The 21,963-nt window shown below is 42.3% G+C and overlaps 1 protein-coding gene across 2 annotated transcripts; it reads left to right on the top strand.

Annotated features, from left to right (window-relative positions):
* Positions 1-1,611: 1,611 nt before the first annotated feature.
* sdhaf3 (succinate dehydrogenase complex assembly factor 3) lies at positions 1,612-21,665 on the top strand. 2 transcript variants are annotated; one of them, XM_084080089.1, is made up of 4 exons: positions 1,612-1,821; positions 2,013-2,097; positions 2,302-2,328; positions 19,878-21,665. In XM_084080089.1, exons 1-4 carry the CDS (start codon positions 1,751-1,753, stop codon positions 20,067-20,069), a joined length of 375 nt encoding a protein of 124 aa, XP_083936215.1. In that variant the 5' UTR covers positions 1,612-1,750; the 3' UTR covers positions 20,070-21,665. The 2 variants fall into 2 exon arrangements, with proteins under 2 accessions (XP_083936215.1, XP_083936214.1); XM_084080088.1 differs by lacking the exon at positions 2,302-2,328 and having other exon boundaries at positions 1,644-1,821; positions 2,013-2,124.
* The last annotated feature ends 298 nt before the right edge of the window (positions 21,666-21,963 follow it).

The following is a 21,963-nucleotide window of genomic DNA, read 5'->3' as shown; positions in this document are numbered from 1 at the left end:
GTACAAATGGAACCAAATGGACCCTTATGGGTCTCTAACTCTGAGAGTGTACAAATGGAACCAAATGGACCCTTACAGGTCTGTAACTCTGAGAGTGTACAAATGGAACCAAATGGACCCTTACAGGTCTGTAACTCTGAGTGTGTACAAATAGAACCAAATGGACCCTTACGGGTCCATTTGGTTCCATTTGTACACTCTCAGAGTTAAATGAACACTGGGAATTTTTACAGTGTAGATTTGGGGTCCCAGAGATAAACATGTGTATCGAATGGGGGTCCGTGGGCGTGGCCTAATGCATGTCAAACTGAGGGTCCTTGGAATATTAAAAAAAAGTTGAAAATCACCATGAAGCCACGCCCTAATCAGACCCTGCCTTATTTTTTTTTAATCTCTAACTGTGTGTCTGTGGATAATGTTGTTAACGCCACATTTTCTGGAAAATAATAATACAAATAATAATTAATGTGAATATTTCTCACATTATGTGATATTCTTTTTTTCTGTGATTTTTTTCCCCTCCACATTTTGTGTACAACTTTTGAAAATAGCAGATCTACAAGCTCACAAGTAGCCAAAGTATAGGTAGGGCTGAAGTGGTTAATGTATATGTATTGTATAATAATAATCAACATCTACAAAGTAATTACAGGTAACTTAAGTTTTCAAATAATTGCAGTACAATATTTGCCTCAGAGATGTAACAGAGTAGAAGTAAAAGTATAGAAAATTGGAAATACTCCACTAAAAGTAAAAAAAAAGACATAGAAATTGTACAGCACTTGAGTAAATGTACTTGTTGTAACATGTTAATGTTACTTTCCACCACTTGCAGTCAAGCTATCATACTAATCTAGGAATATTAGTATCTGTCTATACCATTGGTTCTCAAAGTGGGGTCCGGGAACCCCCAGGGGTACTTGAAAGAGTTCCAGGGGGTCCCATAGATTAGGCACCAAATGGAACCTTATGGGTCTGTAACTCTGAGAGTGTACAAATGGAATTTGGTTCCATTTGTACACTCTCAGAGTTAAATTAACATTGATTATACAATACAAATTGGGGTCCCAGAGGTATAAATGCCATTAAATGGGGGTCCGTAGCCTAAATGCATGTTAAACTGGGGGTTCTTGAAATTAAAATGGTTGAGAATCACTGCTAGAGAGCTGTAAAAAACCTTCTCTTATGGGGGTCCCTGGCATATCTTTTCAAATGGGGGTCCGTGGTGGGTAATAAGTGTCAATTTGGGGGTCCTTGACATGAAAAAGTTTGAGAACCACTGGTCTAATACTATAGACAGATAGTCCATCTCGCCACTAGAGGTCAGCATAGGCAAACAAACGGACTCATATGTAAGCCCAGCGGGGCAAAGTATCACTTCCTGGATAAACAAGGACATTATTATTACACACAATATTATGTATTATTACTTAACTGTATTCCTGTGTTGTTTCGTTTAAAACACTTCTAACACACACAGCTGTGTAAACACATGCATTAGGCCTGTCAAACATCTAGTTATTATTAACATCTGTAGTGATTTATTATGAATGTTTATCTAAACGTCCTTTAAAAGGGTGAACCGGAAGTCTCGCCCCAAAACACGCACGCCCCCCATTGTATGTATGAGGTTACGTTAGGGAATGAAGGTTAGGGTTAAAGTGGAAAGTGACTAGTATGAACTTGAGGGGGTGACTGTGTTTTGGGGCGAGTGTTTTGGCATTCCCCTTACAGTGCATGGACGGACGGTATGGCGGCTCCTGCTGCAGCTCATGTGTCCAGGGTTCGAGCCCTTTATAAGAGGATCCTACTGCTTCACAGGTTACTATAGATCTATTCTATTATATATGTATAAGAGGATCCTACTGCTGCACAGGTTACTATAGATCTATTATATATTATTATATATGTATAAGAGGATCCTACTGCTCCACAGGTTAGATCTATATTATATATATATTATTTGTATTATATATATTATATATTAATAAGAGGATCCTGCTGCTCCACAGGTTCATGCCACTAGATCTACAAGCTCTAGGTGATCAGTATGTGAAGGATGAGTTCAGGAGAAACAAGACAGCTGCTGCTACTGAGGTGGTGAGCTTTATGAAGGAGTGGGAGGTAATGACCATCTATCTATCTATCTATCTATCTATCTATCTATCTATCTATCTATCTATCTATATGTCTGTCTGCCTATCTATCTATCTATCTATCTATCTATCTATCTATCTATCTATCTATCTATATATCTATATGTCTGTCTGCCTATCTATCTATCTATCTATCTATACTGAGGTGGTGGGCTTTATGAAGGAATGGGAGGTGAGGAACATGATCTATTCATATATATATTCGTGTGTGTGTGTGTGTGTGTGTGTGTGTGTGTGTGTGTGTGTGTGTGTGTGTGTGTGTGTGTGAATGTATGGTGATGTGGGCTTTGTGAAGGAATGGGAGGTGATGACCATGTTATATATGAATGGATGAATTTATAAATGGATGAATGGATAAATATATGTATGAGTGAATGAATGAATGAATGAGTGAATGGATGGATGGATTTATGAAGAGGTGGGAGGTATAAAAGGCAGATGTGAAACATGCAGGGCAAAGGTTTTTCCTTGGCCTCTAGGGAGTGTGCATACAACGTTTTACACAGATCGGTGCAGTTGTTGGTAAAACCACGAATCAGCTGATTTGAAAAATTTGAAGTGGCATTTGTTCCTCTGCCTAGTGGGAATGTGTGTGCAAAATGTCATGGAAATCACACGCCGTGTTCATGATTTGAGGCATTTTGTTCAAAACGGAGCACTCCTGCAAACTTTGGAAGCCAATCATAGCCAATCAGGATGGAATATGAAAAATCTGAAAGACCCGTTTGGTTTAATGACTATAGAGATACTGAGTACCGATTTGGGTGATGTTTGGACAAAATCTGTAGGAGTTGTCCAAAAATGTGTTTTGCACAAATCAGCCTCCTGGTGGCGCTATAACGGGCCCACGTGAAACATTTGGGGCTGCTCTGGCATCCAGGGAGTGTGTGTGCACAGTTCAGCTGCCATCAAGCCAAGAGTGAGTGAGTTGTTGCCATAATTTGAAAGCTGCACATGTCCTTTCTCGCCACACGGTGGCAGTGTGGGTTTACTTAACCGCACATTTTCTTTTTTAATTTCAAGTTTTGATGTACTTTACAGGCCAGTGGTTCTCAAATACTTTTCACGTCAAGGACCCCCAAATTGACACTTATTAGCCTGCGGACCCCCATTTGAAAAGATATGCCAAGGACCCCCATACGAGAAGATTTTACGGCTCTAGCAGTGATTTTAAACCATTTTAATTTCAAGGACCCCCAGTTTGACATGCATTAGGGCAACGGACCCCCATTTAATGGCATTTATATCTCTGGGACCCCAATTTATATTGTAAAATCAATGTTAATTTAACTCTGAGAGTGTACAAATGGAACCAAATGGACCCATTAGGGTCCATTTGGTTCCATTTGTACACTCTCAGAGTTACAGACCCATAAGGGTCCATTTGGTTTCTAACTATCATTTAGCTGGGGACCCCCTGGAACTCCCTCAAGGACCCCTGGGGGTCCCCAGACCCCACTTTGACAACCAATGTTTTAAAGGACCCCCATAACTCTGACATTGTACTCATGGAACCTTACCTTACGGGTCCATTTGATTCCATGAGTTACAGACCTGTATGTACGGGGCCATTTGGAACCCCCTCAAGGAACCAATAGGGTTCCCTGGACCCCACTGTGCGAGCTGCTGCTTTAGGCCTCTCAGTGAAGGAGCCCACCCCCCCCCCCCCCATTTGATTTGATGCCATTTTCTTATTTTTGAGCGGTGCAACCGCTCCTATAAGAGGGTTTAGGACCCATCCGTGGTGAAAGTTTTTCTTTCCGTTGTGAAAATTTGTCTTTCGCTGTGATGCCATGCTGTGAAAAACACGCCCATAGGCAAAAAATAAAATCACACCCAGTGTGATGTGCTGTGATTGGCTAGCGAGACACATGATGAAATTAACTTCAAACTTCGCAGGACGTGTTGTGATTGGCTACCGAGATGCATGATGAAATTAATAACTCATAAATATCACCGCTCACTTCACACTGGGTGTGATTTTTATTATCTCTGAGACCCCGATCTACTTTGTACATCTTGTGTGTTAACTTAATTCTGAGAGTGTACAAATCAAACCAAATGGACCCGTAAGGCTACATAATTACATTTTGAACCAGTTCAGACTGGTTCAGAGCGTTTCTGAAAATGAAATGGTTCAGAACCCTAAAAGTCGGTTCGGAACTGGAACAAAAAAATACTTTTTTTTTTTTTTTTGCCCTAAACTGGGCGTGTCACTATTCTGACAGGTTAGAACAGGGGTCTTCAACGTTTTCAGGCGAAGGACCCCCTAGCTGAGAGAGAGATGAAGCAGGGACCCCCTACTCTATATTGTATAAAATTGTGTTTCAGATTATCAATCAAGTTTTTTTCAAAAAAAGTTTTTTTTTTTACTTAGTCAGCTCTTTTTCCCCCTCTACACCTATAGCCTCTTTGCCAAAAATAGCAGATCTACAAGCTCTCAACGCCTCGCAGCGCGAGGCGTTGAGAGCTTGTAGATCTGCTATTTTCGGCTAATGTTCCCCTCAGAAAAGCAATTCTAGGGTTCAAGTGGTTAATGTAAAACATGTAAAAACGAAATCCTATCAAAAAAAGATTTGGCAGACCCCCTATAGTAGCTCTGAGGACCCCCTGTTGAAGATCCCTGGGGTTAGAAGATGCAGATAAGATATAAACGATGGCAAAAGCAAGTGAAAAATCAACAAAAAAATCAGAAAAGGGAAGCTGTAACTGCCATTGACCATTGAATTTACCCCGTAAAAAATGGACACTGTGACCGCTCATATCCGACACTTTGCAACTGGGGGACTCCTGCTCCCCCAGGCCGGCTCTCTAACCATGCAGCTATGCCGCTATACGCCCTACATATACCCCCCCAATTACAATGGTTCTGCTTAAAACTGAAGAAGCATCTGTGTCACATTTTCATTTGAGCTAAAAAAGCATTATTTTACACTTTGGCTATTCAAAAATAGCAGATCTACAAGCTCATAACGCGGCACCGAGTGCCGCGCTATGAGCTTGTAGATCTGCTATTTTTTGAAAAATCGTGAAAATGTGTGCAAATCTTTGATTATATATTGTTTTAAAGCGAACATTTTTTTAACTCAAATCTTTGCTTCTGGGGGGTCCCTGGAACAACTTATTTTCAGATGGAGGTCCGCGGGCCAAATACATATCGTTTTGGGGGTCCTTGATATGAAAACGTTTGAGCACCACTAATCTGAGTTCCCAGAAGTTTTCGCCAGCTCTGGCGAGGAACTTCTGGGCCAGAACCCTGGTATTTGTGGGCGGGATGTAACTAACGCTCAGAATCTGAGCGGACACGCCTCTTACCGGTCTGAGAGCTGTGCAACTCGTCTAAACAGTCCGCCGAGAGGCAAACAGCAGTACACAACAATGGCGGCCGCAATTTCTCAAGGGGAAATTGCTTCCTGTCGCTCCTATTTACATGCAACACCCACTGCATGTGGATCCCGCCCCCTTTTTCTTCATTGGCTGTTGATTTGAATCACAACGCAGTGGCCGCGCCCCTGCTGTCCAAGCTCCGACGCAATGCCTCCCAGACTAGAGCACCACTGATATAGATGTTTTTCATAATACTGTTGGGATTTAGAAGACATTTTGTAGAATCGGCCTCAGGTCTTCATGGGTTAAAAAAAATACTGAATTTGAGGTAAAATGTGAACACTAGGGGGTGGCGATTGGCGTCCCCCATAGACCCCCCAATGATGATGCTCCTGCCTATTAGGCCGGCCAGATGAAACACTTTAACCACTCAATCCATTAGAACCGGGAAAGCAGCTGTGTTCTTTATGTTTTCACTTTCCGCCCCCCCCCCCCTCGGCCAAGCTAACATTGGTCAAGCCTCACGTGACACGTGACAATACGTTGAAAGAGTGTGCTCTGATTGGCTAGTGAGACGCATGATGTATTAGCGGCCGATAAATACTGTAGATGTGTCACTTTGAAAGAGTCTGTGTCTCTTTCAAAGTGAGGTAAGACAGGAGTAATCACGAAATGGCTGAGAAATGGCGGAGTAACACTTAAAGGGATTGTAGGGAACATTAAGCCTAAATTTAAAAAATATGTATATATATATTTTTTGCATTTTCTCCCCTCTATCAGCCACTATATAATGATGCTGGGGTGTTTTCCTTCATTGAAACAGTCCTCTGTCTGAAATCCGTATTTTCCCTAATGTTTATGTTCATGTTGTTTATGTCCGGGTCGTAAATTAACGCACGCATGTGCGTGTCCGCGCGCGTCCGTGCCCGTATCAACTTTTTACTTTCGGTTTTAAAACGCTCTCAAACTTCTTTTTTGAGGCACATAATTTACTTTTATAAAATCGTTTGGATAGAATTTAGTTGTTTAGCTTCATATATGTGGTCAATTTATCATGAAAGAGCCTATTTAAAAATATAAATTCAGAGAACCGTAGGGTCGGGCATTTCCGCGAATTGTATCCGCATAAGGCAACCTATTTTGGGCATGACTCATTTAAAAAGTCCCCCCTGCGTCACCCCCTGGTGGTCGGGGAAAAGAACTGCTGGAGGGGCGGTGTTTGACAACAGTTTTTTTCTTTGATTATGTCTGAACTCCCTACAATGCCTTTAAGACAGGATTAATCAAGTAACACTTAAGACAGGATTAATCAGGAACAGTACTGGCGGAGACCTGTGCTCCGAGGAGCACATTTTCTAGTTTATTATTTAGATTTCTTTGGCTTTCAGCGAAAGCTTTCCCCACAATAACAGACAACAGGGACTGTCCGGTCACTCATATTATAGGGTTTAAGTGGGGGTTAAATAGCCTGGTAAACCCTCCCTCCGTAAATCTCATTGAGTGCCGCGCTATGAGCTTGTAGATCTGCTATTTTTGAAGAATTTTTTTTTTGCAAATCTTTGAATATATATATATTTTTAAAGCGATTTTTTTTTTAACTCTTTGCTTCTGGGGGATTCTACAAATGTCTTCTAAATCCTAACTGTTTTCTGAAAAAAAAAAGTGGTGCTCAAAACCTTTTTCCATGTCAAGGACCCCCAACATTATATGTATATGGCCGCGGAACCCCCTGACCTGAAAATATATTGTTCCAGGGACCCCCCACCAAAAGCAAAGATTTGAGTTAAAGATATTCACTTGAAAAAATATATATATATATATATTCAAAGATTTGCAAAAATGTGCAAGATTTTTCAAAAATAGCAGATCTACAAGCTCATAGCGCTATGAGCTTGTACAGATGTGCCACTTCAAAACTTCACATGTCCTGCCATCGCCAAGACAGTAAATTTTCAGGGGATTCCCAGGGCAATAAGAGGGACAAAGAAGGGCATTTAAAATGCTGAATTATTTTGATGATCACTGCTTTTATGATGCTAATTAATTTGAGCAACTGGTCAAATCACCTTTCGCCTAATAATGAGTCTGACACCTACTTCAACAAACATTCTTTTGTTCTCATGTATATGGATGTCTGTTGAAGGGAAAAACGGGGGTGTGTAGTGACAACTTCTTTTCAGGGGCAAAACAGTGCATTTCAAGGGCAGAAAAGGGAGGAAAAAAATGCATTTTCAGGGCAGTTTCAGGGAAAGAACAGTAACGTGTGAAGTTTTGAAGTGGCACATCTGTAGATCTGCAATTTTTTGGAATAGCCCAAAGTATGAAATGATAGTTATAGCTAAACATCTAAAATGACACAGTATGCGTTCCTGGACTGAATGGGTTAACATGTAATTACCGGTAGTTTTGTTTACAAAGATTAGTTTATTTCCATGTATTATTTTTTTCTATCTGCCGAGGACCCACTTTGGAAAGAAGTATTTTCGGTAATGATTTTAAGTGCTTTCCCCTGTGAAGGAACGTCACCATGACACAATCTTTTTTTGTTGTGCTTTTAACCAATTAAGACCTGGAACTGTGCCATTTTTAGATTTGAGCTAAAAGGCATTATTTTACACTTTGGGCTATTCAAAAATAGCAGATATACAAGCTCATAGCGCGGCACCGAGTGCCGCGCTACAAGCTTGTAGATCTGCTATTTTTGAAAAATCGTGAAAATGTGTGCAAATCTTTGAATATATATTGTTTTAAAGCGAACATTTTAAACTCAAATCTTTGCTTCTGGGGGGTCCCTGGAACAAAATGTTTTGATGGGGGTCCGCGGCCAAATACATATACATTTTGGGAGTCCTTGACATGAAAAAGATTGAGCACCACTGATATGGAAACATACGTTTTTCAGAAAACTGTTGAGATTTAGGAGACATGTAGAATCGTCTTCAGGTCTCAATGGGTTAAATTCCTAATGACAAAAACAACAAGCTAATTAAATCCACTTAAAAATGCATTAGTGGTGGAACGATCTGAATTTCTCTGCAGATGATGGACGTGAGGCTACTTTATTTCATATTAACTTGTTTGCTTGTTCATTGTATGATTAAAGTTAAATGTTATTTTTCATATTGAAGTTTGTATCCACCCAAAAAAAGTTATTTGTGTTTGTTTTTATTCATTATTTTAGCTTAAAGTTAAATGTTAAAGTTAAATGTTCTCTAATGGTAACTTCTATCAATTCTAACCTTTTCAAAGTGACATTTACTTAAAGGAGTAGTTCACCCAGCTCAATTACACACTGCATGAAGCCTTGCATTCATGGATTTCTTTACATTTTTGTCGCATTCCTAAGCCAATAATTTGATGGCCGGGTGTATTTCCGGTAGGAGACACAAAGAGTCTACTTTGTGTCTCCTACCGCATACATTAGCATCTTTCCGCCAGTAATCAAATTATTGGCGTAGGAGTGTAACAAAAAAAAATACAAATCCATGAATTCAAGGATTTATGGATTGTGTAATTGATAGAAAATAAGTAACCTTTTGGGGGAACTACTCCCTGTACAGTACTTACCATTTTGAGGTGTTTGTACTTTACTTGAGTATTTCCAATTTCCAATACTTTTACTTCTACTCCACTACATCTCGGATCCAAATATTGTGCTTTTACTCCACTACAATTATTTGAAAAACGAACAAGTTATTTTGTAGATTTTGATTATTTTTACAAAACATACATCTACCATTTGGGCCATTTGAAAATAGCCGATCTACAAGTGCATGTACTGTACATCTGCTATTTTCAAAAGATATTTGAAAACTTGAAATGGGACATTCTGCATAATGAGTAGTTTTACTTCTGGTACTTAAAGTACATTTTGATGTCAATACTTTTGTACTATTACTCAAGTACATTTTGAATTCTGGACTTTTACTTGCAAAAGAGTACGTCTACATTGCAGTATTGATACTTTTACTTAAGTAAAAATAATTAGTACTTTTTCCACCACTGGTGAAGACATGGGTAATCAGGTGCAGCCAGATAGTTTCCTCCCACAATGTTCAAATGCTTCCATCATCCAGTCTGGAGCAACGGAAGCTCTGAAAACCATCCATTGATAAAGCGGACGTGACTTCTCCCAGATTCCGTTTTGTCTTGACAGTCGCGCAAATTTGTCCCCAATATAAATCTAACTAATCGAAGCCTATAGGGCATCGCAGTTCCCGCCCACTTCCTGGTTCCACTGCAAAATACTCAATGCATTTTTCCCATTGACATTTCCAAAAATATTTATTTTCAATTATTAATAAATCAATTATTTTAAGCCTAGAATCAAGCTATCCAGGGTCCTGGTGAATCATGACCATAAAACGTTTGATTCTGTGAAAAAACTTTTTTGAAAACGGCAAAACAAAGGGTATTTATTAAATATAGTATATCATATAATCATATAATTAAATATGAAATAAAATAAATCACAGGAAAAAATGTTTAATGGTCATGATTCACCAGGACCCTGGATGGCTTGATTCTAGGCTTAAATTAATTGATATAAATATTTTTGGAAATGTCAATGGGAAAAATGCATTGACTATTTTGCCGTGGAACCCGGAAGTGGCTGCAACTGCGATGCCCTATTCGCCTGTTTCTTGGCTGTGTGTTTTCCACTTCCTGTCGGATTTCATTGGATATCATTAGTCATCTGACCGGTTTCATTGGATCAAAAGACAGGAAGTGGAACACAGTGAAAAGCCTAGGAAACAGGTGGATATAGCTTGCTGCTGAATATTATACTTTGGAGAGGTGTAGTCCCAGATGTTCCAGGTTGTCACGATTACAAATTTAAGTTGACAATTAATTGTCAGTGAAATAATTGCGATTAACAATTTAATTGTGGCGGCAGTGGCTCAGGGGTAGAGCGGTAGAGTGGCCGGAGTTCGATCCCGGGCTGCCCCAGAGTTAGTGTGGAAGTGTCCTTGAGCAAGACACTGAACCCCTAATTGCTCCCGATGAGCAGGTTGGTGCCTTGCATGGTTTCCTCCTCCATCGGTGTGTGAATGTGTGTGTGAATGTGTGTGTGCAGTGGCGTGCACAGACATTTTGAGGGGCAGGTGCTCAAGTAAATTATACTTTTTTTTGTTTACTTGGTCTGATCTTTTTTCCCTCTACACCTATACCTCTTTGCCAAAAATAGCCGATCTACAAGCCCTTCCTCAGAAAAGGGATGCTAGGTTTCGAGTGGTTATGGTAATCACATAAAGATTTGGCGGACCCCCTGTAGTAACTCTGAGGACCCCCTAGGGGTCCCGGACCCCCTGTTGAAGACCCCTGCTGAAAACTGAAAAAACAACAACTTTTTTTTCCCTTTTTTTCAAAAGGGCACTTCTGGTCAAGAGGGCAAAGGGCAGGTGCTCTAGCACCACCTAGTCCTAGAGTCTATCTGTGCACGTCCCTGTGTGTGTGTGAATGTGTGTGTGAATGTGTGTATGAATGTGTGTGTGAATGGGTGAATGTAATGCACAATCTATGTAAAGCGCTTTGGATAAAAGCGCTTTATAAATGCACCATTTACAATTGTACCATATATTTACATGGCATTCAGAGATTGGCTTACTAGTCAAGGACTCGCCATCAGACCCATAAATCGGGCATCGGTCGAGGCTCCTGATCATGACGCCAGCTGTGTCCCTCCCCCACTTTGCAGCTGACTAGCCTGGGGGTCAATTTTTTCGGGTTTATGATCCGGTCGGGAGCGGAAGAAACCCCTACGTCACCAGGCGCGTCAGGCGGCCGGAACCCACAAGCCTCACTCTCCGGTCACTCCGGCCGCGATCAAGGGCATTGTAATAGGGCCTACCTGATAAAATCCTTGATGCCGTGTGGTTTAGCTTATTTTTAGCGGCGCTGGCGCCGCTCTATACATAGTATAGAGCGGTCCTGCTCTATACCTGGCTTTTCCGTCAACGTTCTGATTGGTCAGGTCTGTCATCGTTCTGATTGGTCAGGCCCGCCAAGGTTCTGATTGGTCAGGTCCGTCAACGTTCTGATTGGTCAGGCCCGTCGAGGTTCTGATTGGTCAGGTCTGTCAACGTTCTGATTGGTCAGGCCTGTCGAGGTTCTGATTAGTCAGGTCCGTCAACGTTCTGATTGGTCAGGCCCGTCAAGGTTCTGATTGGTCAGGCCCGTCAAGGTTCTGATTGGTCAGGCCCGTCAAGGTTCAGTTAAAACTTCCCATATTAACTGGGGTATAAACTAATATTGATATTATATATTAGATATTAATATTGAAACACATATCTATGACAAAATGTATCAAAGGCGCCGCTACCTTCACACAGGTGTGATTTTTAAAATACAAAATAAGTATAAATGTGAGTGTACTTTCCGGTGACTATTTAGCGTCTGTCTACTTTTGAAATGCTATTCCAGGGGTCTTCAACGTTTTCAGCCCAAGGACCCCCTAGCTGAGAGAGAGATGAAGCAGGGACCCCCCTCTATATTGTATAAAATTGTGTTTCAGATAAACATTTGCTGCTCATTTTTTTCCCTCTACACCTATAACTCTTTGCCAAAAATAGCCGATCTACAAGCTCACAACGCCTCGCAGCGCGAGGCGTTGTGAGCTTGTAGATCTGCTTTTTTTGGGGGAAAAGTTCTCCTCAGAAAAGGGATGCTAGGGTTCAAGTGATTAAGGTAAAAAAAAAAAAAACATCACACGAAAATTTGGCGGACCCCCTGTATTAACTCTGAGGACCCCCTAGGGGTCCCGGACCCCCTGTTGAAGACCGCTGTTCTATTCCATTTAAATAGGGATTGGGGGAAACAAACAGGGGGGAACCAAAACAAAGTGGCTCCGCAAAACCGGACGCAAAACCGGACGCAACACCCGGAAACCAGAAAGTGTTTTTTTCAATTTCTTTTTGAGTCGAGACCGGATCACACAGGCAATTTAATAACGAATACTAAGCTTTTCTCCGAGGTGGAAAGAGCTGGCGATGCGAGGTTAGCAGCCGACAGACAGGCCATGCTTGGACACAATGTGACACCACACGTTCCATAGAACCACTAATTAATTGTGTCCCAAAAATAAAACGCCACCAGAACCGCCTGCCAGCCAGACCCATTTTATGTGACAATAGGGGATAAAGCTTTTCTCCGAGGTGGAAAGAGCTGGCGATGCGAGGTTAGCAGCCGACAGACAGGCCATGCTTGGACACAATGTGACACCACACGTTCCATAGAACCACTAATTAATTGTGTCCCAAAAATAAAACGCCACCAGAACCGCCTGCCAGCCAGACCCATTTTATGTGACAATAGGGGATAGTAGCCACAGCCAGAGCCATTTTATGTGACAATAGGGGATCGTAGTCACGGCCAATGTTTACTCTGCATGCAATTATAAATCACAGAGGGAAGGGGCAGTAAATCACCCAGCTGCAGGTCATTTCTCTAATGAAGTGGATGGTGATTACAGCTTGGAACCCTTTTTGTGTGTGTGTGTGTGTGTGGGGAGGGGGTCTTTTATGTCCCCTCCCTCAGTGGCATCCAGAATCCAATAGAAAGGAAGCAGCGTGCCCCTCCCACATCCAAACAGCAGCTCCTCACTGACAGTGACTCAGTGGATCTTCTAAGTTCAGGCAAAATGAGTTAGTTAGGTAAAATAACTTTATACGTTCAAATGTCTCAAAGAAAAGAGTAGGGACACCTACGCCTCTAACCACTGCACATGTACTAGTTATATTGTATTAATTAACTAAATGCCAGAGTAAAACATCGTCTATAGCCGACCTTGCCAGCGAGCGTTTTCACTAATCTTTGAAAAATCATAGAATATTATTCTTCACAACGATCCACCCGCCAAGCGCTTTGACCCTTTAAGACCTGGAACGCATAATTTTTTGACACCAGTCATTTTTTGATTTGAGCTAAAAAAGCATTATTTTACACTTTGGCTATTTGCCAAATACATTTTGGGGGTCCTTGACATGAAAAAGTTGAGCACCACTGATATACTTTTGGGATTTAGAGGGTTGTCGAATCGGCTTCAGGTCTTAATGGGTTAAAAGACGTATCCGAGTCTCGTAGAATTGGGGCCCCCGATCGACACCCGGGCGACAGCCCGATGTACGCCACATTTCCCGCGCCCACCAGCGGGCGGGGATTCGGCGCTGGGCTCTTCCCTCTTCGCTCGCCGCTACTGAGGAAACCTTGTTAAGTTTCTTTTCCTCCACTTAGTAATAATTATGCTTAAATTCAGCGGGTCGTCTCGTCTGATCTGAGGTCGTAAAGCAGCGGGTTGCTGGTGGTCGTAAAGCTCCCACCAGGAAGGGCAGGAGGCTCACGGACGTGGCGAGGCCCCCCGTGGTCGGCCCGGAGTCCGCCGGCCGCGACACGCAGCTAGAGACACGGGGGCCACAGGCAGCCGCACGGCGCAGAGTCGGCTCCAACCCCCGTGGGCCGGGCAAGGGTGGCGTCCGGCGTACTCTACCATACAGATTGTAGAAGTTATATCGTATTAACATACTCTACCACACGGATAGTTTAAAGTAACATTTTATTCATTAAAACAATTCAATTAACAGTGTTTTTACTGTGACTTTTACTATAAATGAACCCGTCCCCATCAGCTCTCTGACTCTCTCACTCGCTCACTCTCTTCATCTTTCTCCATACTCTCTCTCTCTGTAACTCTTTCCCCATATCTCCCTCTCCCTCTCTCCCTCTCTCTCTCTCTCTCTCTAAGGGGTGGTGGTGAATCATTGCTCTGTCTCTTGGGTGCTGGGCAGTGGGTGGGCGACTAGGGAGGGGGGGTCAGGAGGGAGGGGCTCTGGAGGAACAGACGAAGAGCGCGAGAGAGAGAGAGACCCCCAAATGTGATTAAGGCAGCAGCAGTGAGCGAGCGTTTCAGTCTAATCCAGTTAGCGGTGGAGGGGGGGAGGGGGAGGGGGGTCCCACGGGGACGAGGGTCTCTGACCCTTAATGAATCTCTGCAGTGAGCCACATCGCCCATCCGTCGTCGTGCGACAAAGTATTTCAGGGGAGAAGTTTCAGGGTAGAGTTTAGAACCCATTAAGACCTGAGACGATTCTTAAAAATGTTTTCTAAATCTTAACTCACTGAGTGCCATTAACGTGTTTCACGTGTTTTTGAAAAAATTGTAAAACAAACAAAAAAACATGTTCAGAACCCAAGATATCATCATCTGAAGATGTGCAGCTCCATCCACTCCTTGTTTAACTTAGAACTGAAAAAGGCTGTATCTCGCTTCCTAAGCACTTTTTGTTTTCTGTGAAAAAAAAAGTCTGGCACTTTTCAGAATCAATTCTGAAATAATTCTGGCAATCCTGGCACTCAGGGAGTTAACAGTTTTTTGAAAAAAAATCTGGAAAAAAAAGTTTCAAGATTTTTCAAAAATAGCAGATCTACAAGCTCATAGCGCGGCACTCGGTGCCGCGCTATGAGCTTGTATATCTGCTATTTTTGAATAGCCAAAGAAATCGAAAGAGACACAGATGCGTTCCAGGTCTTAATGGGTTAGGAGAGAGAGAGAGAGAGAGAGAGAGAGAGAGAGAGAGAGAGAGAGAGAGCAATGGGGTTGAGGATTTGCCCATTATGAGATGTTCCTGCATGAAGGACAGAGAGACATCATGGACGGACGGACGGACGGAGGTCTGACTGTAAAACTGTTGAAGTTCGAGTACGACTTGTTGGCCCAAAGGCGGACAAAGTCAATCACACATGACTTGTAGACATAAGAAGTAGATGTATTTAGATTGAGAAAAAGTAGGTAACGTCGTTCACATGAACTTAATAAAGCGTATATGTAAGTGTATGAATGTGTGAGAAAACAAACCAGAAATCAACACAAAGCAACCAAACCGAACGAGGTGGAGAGACAGAACGAAGGCTCTGGCCTTTTTATAATAGGCCAGGGTGAGCAATCGGCACTCCCTTTTTCCCCAGGTGTTTCGCCCAGGTGGGCGTGGTTTTGAGGTTAGGTTAAGGCAGTAATTCCCAAGCAGTTTTATGGGTTTTTATCCCTTGTTTCGGCCTGGCAAGAGTATGTTTTGCACCCTGTCTGTCCGTCCGTCTGTCCGTGTGTCATTCTGTCTGTGGACAGCTAATCTTTCGCACTGTTGGCTTGATCGCAGCGAAACTGTGCACACACACTACCTGGATGCCAATTCAGAACCTCTGCCCCAGATCTTTCACATGGGCTTTTTATAGCGCCACCAGGAGGCCGCTTTTTTTTACAGATTGTATCCAAACATCACACAAATCGGTACACAGTATCTCTATAGTCATTAAACTAAACAGGTCTTTCAGATTTCCAGGAAATAAAGGTGGGAAACCTCAGTGCATTAGTCTGATGATGGACAGAGCGCCGTCACACTGCTGGTGTTGAGAGCAAAGTAGACCAACGGAATCCTTGGGTGGTCTTGACCCCTGACTCCTAGCATCATCTTATCAGATCAAGGGAGTGGTCTACCTTATCTTATCTCTCTGATCTTATTAGCGCAGGGGTCTTCAACGTTTTCAGGCCAAGGACCCCCTAGCTGAGAGAGAGATGAAGCAGGGACCCCCTACTCTATTGTATAAAATTGTGTTTCAGATTAAAGTTTTTTTTTTTACTTAGTCTGCTCTTTTTTCCCTCTACACCTATAAGCCTCTTTGCCAAAAATAGCAGATCTACAAGCTCTCAATGCCTCGCAGCGCGAGGCGTTGAGAGCTTGTAGATCTGCTATTTTCGGCTAATGTTCCCCTCAGAAAAAGAATTCTAGGGTTCAAGTGGTTAATGTAAAAAAACGAAATCCTATTACACAAAGATGTGGCGGACCCCCTATAGTAGCTCTGAGGACCCCCTAGCTGTTGAAGACCCCTGTATTAGATCAAGGGAGTGGTCTACTTTTCTCTGTATTGCGTCAAAGGAAATGACTTGGTGATGAAACTGCTATGCGGGAAACGCTGCCACTTCAATCCAGTTAAACCTACTGTATGTCCGCTCAGGATGTCTGAATAACGGGTGCTGCTCAAACTTTTTAATTCCAAGGAACCCCAGTTTGGTATGCATTGATTAGGCCATGGATCCCCATAACTCCTGAGAGTGTACAAATGGAACCACATGGACCCTGTAATGGACTTACAGACTGGTCCATTTGGTTCCTAACTATCAGTCATTTAGCTGGGGAGCCCCTGGAACCCCCTCAAAGACACCTGGATTTTGAGAACATCTGGCATAGATGTACAGGACATCAGACATTTAAACATCTGGCATATAGATGTACAGGACATCAGACATTTAAGCATCTAAGAGGAGTTGTAACAGGAGGATAGATAGTGAAACCAGTAGAGCAACATTTATCGCAGCTCTCTGAGAGTAAACATGGGCCTAAATGGGCCGTTGTTCAGGGGTAATTACACCAGCGGACCATTTCATCCAATTAAACACACTGAATAATTCAACACACACACACCCAACTCATACATGATAAGATGCAGACACTCTTTATCCAGAGAGACACACATAGAATGTAGTACAGAACCGTGTAGTGTCTCAGTAAACTTTAGGATCACAGGTAAACAATTAACCTATAGGATCTAGGATCTAAATAACATGTTTTATCTAAATTACATCTTAACCTTTGCATGAGACTGTATGGTGGTCAGAACTAGGTCAAGAGCTACAGGCTGAAGGTGGAGCCTGTCACGGTCACTTATAGAATGATCTATATAATATGGCATAAGATCGTATATCGTGACATATTCATATTCATATTCATTCATTAAAAACAACCAGTGGGTCGAACAGAGAACAGAATCTCTTAATGGCTTTGTTGTGTCTCTGTCCATTCAGAAAATAAGCCTCTTGTTGTGCTTTTGGAAGCGTTTCAGACTCAGTATAAATGACAAACTGCCATTTGTCTGAGAGGCTGCTGGCTCTGCCGACGTGCATAATGTCATTATTCTATTTCCCCCGAGGAAGCAGAGTTATGCTCTAGCACTCAGAGGTTAAAAGGTACAGACGTTACCCATCATGCATCACTTCTTGTATTAAAGGTACAGATGTTACCACCATGCATCACTTCTTTTATTAAAAAAACCCACAAATGGGTCCCGACCCACTGCTTGGGAATCACTGCCTTAACCTAACCTCAAAACCACGCCCACCTGGGCGAAACACCTGGGAAAGAGGGAGTCCCGTCTGCCCCCGGGGATCACTAGAATCAGAATCAGCTTTATTGTTACATCACAGGTTTACCAATCTGGGAACCCATCGCCAAATAAAAAGGAAAAACAGCGCCCTCTGCTGTTTTTTGTTTATTCATTTGGCTCTGGGTGGAGCTGAACGGACGACCCGTGCTCAGGGAAACCAGGGTTTAGGTCTGCCTTGAGTGCCTTCAGCCTTTCACTTCCGGTGGTGCGACTATGTTTTCATTCCCACTAACAATATTTCTCCACGGAACACTAACACCACTTCTCCCAAAGAACATGGATGGTTTTGGTTATAAGCCCACTTGTTTCTATGATGAAAGAGCAAGTTAAAATGTTACTAAGTTTCCGTGGTTTCGTCGGCTTCGAGGACGCTATTGTTAACTCATTGGCTGCCAGCTTTTTGAATTTTTACCTACAGCTGGCTGCCAGACTTTTTCAATGAGAAAAAAAAAGCACTTAGGAGCCGAGATACATAATTTTTAAGTTTTCAGTTATAAGGAAGTGTCTGGGAGCAAAACTCTTCGGAAAATCATATCTCCTTGGTCATTGGTTTTTTTTGAAAAATTAAAAAAAAAAAAAAAAAAAAAAAAAAAAAACTTTTATTTTGAAAAAAATTTTTTTTTGAAAGAACGCAGATCTGCGTCAATGGCAGCCAACGGGCTTTTGCGCAAATGAACGCAGATCTGCGTCAATGGCAGCCAATGTGTTAAATGAGTTTGGGTTTGTTTCCAGTGGGGAACGAACGGCACAAACGTAAATCCCGCCCACTGCATTTGATTGGGTAAAGCGCGGGCTGCTTCCTGATCTGAAGGCACGCCCATGCCAAGCCAATGTGCACGGGTTGTCAACACGGCTACCGACAGACTCAAACGCAGAGCAGAATCTGTTCTTGAGAGATTACAGGTTTACAGGTTAAGTAAAACAGTGTGTGAAATTCATTTTTGTGCATGGTTCCCATCGTACTGTTATTTCCATAAAAAAAAGAGAAGAAGGGGAAGAAGAAGAGGGGGGGGGGCGGGCAAAATAGTCACTGGGTTGAAGACAACCCTCTGACCGGGCATGTGGCGGGGCTGGCTATTAGTCCCACCACCCATTATCCAGACGTCCCAACACTCAGTGTGAGGTTATGGGGCTTATAGTTAGTTATAAGGCGTGATGTCTGAACAACTAATGGCACGGCCCCCTGCAGGCCTTTGGTTTATTGATCGTACTTTTAATGAAAGCGTTTGGTGCATAATTGCTGGCTAAGTGGCGTCTTAAATGTATTGATCCTTCCAGCTGGTGATTTACACTTCTTCTCATATTGATTGTTGTCATTTACCACCTGCTGCTGCCATCACCATACATTTACACTCTCTCTGGGACATTCTGCAGCTACAGATTTGCTTACTCATATTGTTATGAACAGTGGTGTAAAAGTAACTAAGTACATTTACTCAAGTACTGTACTTAAACCCATTAGGACCTGGAACGCATCTGTGTCACTTTTTGATTTGAGCTAAAAAAGCATTGTTTTATACTTTGGCTATTCAAAAATAGCAGATCTACAAGCTCATAGCGCGGCACCGAGTGCCGCGCTATGAGCTTGTAGATCTGCTATTTTTGAAAAACTATGAAAATGTGTGCAAATCTTTGAATATATATTGTTTTAAAGCGAACATTTCTAACAAAAAATCTTTGCTTCTGGGGGGTCCCTGGAGCAATATATTTTGAGATGGGGGTCGGCGGCCAAATAAACTTTTGAGGAATTTTTACTTTACTGGAATATTTCCCATTTCCAATACTTTTACTTCTTACTCCACTACGATTATTTGAAAACTTTAGTTACAAGTTACTTTGCAGATTTTGATTATTATTACAAAACATACATTAACCACTTCAGCCCTAGTCCTGTACTGTCTACAGTATATACATTTCAGCCATTTGAAAATAGCCGATCTACAAGCTCACACGCTCCTAAAAGTCCTTAAACTGTCACTTCACTATCATCTGGGGACCCCCCAAAAAAATCATGTGGGGGTCCCAACCCACTGGTTGAGAACCACAGTTCTAACAGACAAACGGAGCTACCGGAGCGGTGTCGGCAAAAAAGACTTACTAACATAACATGGACGTTACACCGTATGACTTTTAAGTTGGTTTAAATGTATTGTTGTGTTTGGTCTGGTTTATTTTTTTCTCCAGAACTACAAGGACACTCTGCAGACCCAGGTGTTGGAGTCGGCGGGGGCCCAGAGGGGCCAGAGGGAAGGCTTCGGGGCCGACCTGCCGGAGCACAAGCTGAAAGAGTTCCAGGAGGAACAGATGGGTCAGCTGTACGAGCTCATGCTGGAGTCCACCAAACCTAACAGACAGTTTGACATCCAGGACAAGTGAAGGAGAGAGAGAGAGAGAGAGAGAGAGAGGCTCAGGATGCCATCAATGCTCTGAATGGGACATTATTATCACGTTTAATCAGACTATTTGATTGGTGAGATACTGACCTACAGTACCCGGGGGCAGAGCTCACCCCAAAACATGATTTATTCATTCTGCAGTGGTGGGAAAAAGTACTCAAATGTTTTACTTAAGTAAAAAAGCATCAATAATGCAATGTAGAAATACTCCGTTACGAGTAAAAGTCCGGAATTCAAAATTCACTTGAGTGAAAGTACAAAAGTATTGGTATCAAACTGTACTTAAAATACCAAAAGTCAAAGTACTAAAAATGTTTGAAAATAGCCTAGGTATAAAATAGGGCTAAAGTGGTTAATGTATGTTTTAAAATGTAATAATTTATATCTGCAAAGTAACTAGTAACTAAAGGTTTCAAATAATTTCAGTGGAGTAAAAAGTACAATATTTGTCTCTGAGATGTAGTGGAGTAGAAGGAAAAGTATTGACAATTGGAAACACTTTAGTAAAGTAAAAAGAACTCAAAATTGTACCTAAGTACAGTACTTTACACCACTGCGATCGGTACATAACTCGGACGGCGCTGAGTCGGCTCAAAGGGAACGTCGCAACGTTCGGCACGGTGACTCGCTTGCTTTATCTCGCTCAGTGGTACCTCTAGTGGCTCCAGTTCGCTTGAGACGGCGCGGCCTCAGACGCGGTCCAAAACTATACTTTATATAAAACCCCTCCGTTGGTAGGTCAGTATCTCACCTACAGTACTTAGACCAATGAATAGTCTGATTAAACGTGATAATGTCCATTCAGAGCATCGACAGCATCATCCGAAATGGGTGCCTGCATCATCGCTGTTGTCGGGCAGAAACCTTGTATCTCCATATTTGCAGCTTTTCATGTTATTTCCGTAGATTAATGCCCTATACTTCATCATGCAAGGGTGTTGCACAAAAGTAGTGACAATAACATTCATCAAAAGGAACAGTTCTCACAAGGTTTCCAACCGACAGCGGTGATATAAAACACTTATACCTAATAATACCTCATGCCAGAAAAGAGGCGGCTTTCAAGGATATTTGATCATTAGATTAAAAGCGGTGCCTAATAATACCTCAGTGTTCCTTTTCTTTGTCTCTCTTTGCCCGCTGGGTTTTTAGTGACGATTTAAGAGGATTCCCCCCCGAGCCTGCCATTGGCCGTCCTGATCAACGTGGGTTCACAAACGTTCTCCCACCGTGAATCAGAGATCTCGTGGGGACGACGTTTTGAGGACTCACATGATCAGGACGACCCAGTGCTAGGCTATAGGTGTCCTCTGTGTCAGAGGAGACAGGACAGTGTTTCTCAAAGGGGGGTAAAAGTGTACCCCTAGGGGTTTGCAGATGTACAATTTATTTAGCAGATGCTCTTAATCCAGAGCGATTTACAGTAAGCAAGGACAACACAAGGATTATAGGTAAACCTAACCTATCATCAGTCTAACAGTAGAATATCCCAAAAAACAATCAATGATCTGTACATTGAAACTATATATACACTATAGCAGGGGTCTTCAACAGGGGTCCGGCAAATCTTTGTGTGGTGGGGAACATAAGTCGAAAATAGAAGATCTACAAGCTCACAACGCCTCTCGCTGCGAGGCGTTGTGAGCTTGTAGATCTGCTATTTTTGTCAAGTCGGTGTAGAGGGTAAAAAGAGCTGACCAAATACAGAGCCAACGGTCAAGTTGACTAACTATTGAGGGTTTAAAAAGTTAACTCTCTGAAGTGAAAATACACATAAACATGCTATCAGCTATCTACATAACATGCTATCTAAGTTACAGTTTAGCCGTTGCATAATCCTGCAAGGTAGTCCAGGCTAGGGGAAAGTGCTACGG

Source organism: Gymnoscopelus microlampas, assembly GCF_963454915.1.
Source record: "Gymnoscopelus microlampas genome assembly, chromosome: 15".
Taxonomy (NCBI): domain Eukaryota; kingdom Metazoa; phylum Chordata; class Actinopteri; order Myctophiformes; family Myctophidae; genus Gymnoscopelus; species Gymnoscopelus microlampas.
Note: the sequence above shows the minus strand (reverse complement) of the source record. Positions and strands in the feature narration are given on the sequence as shown.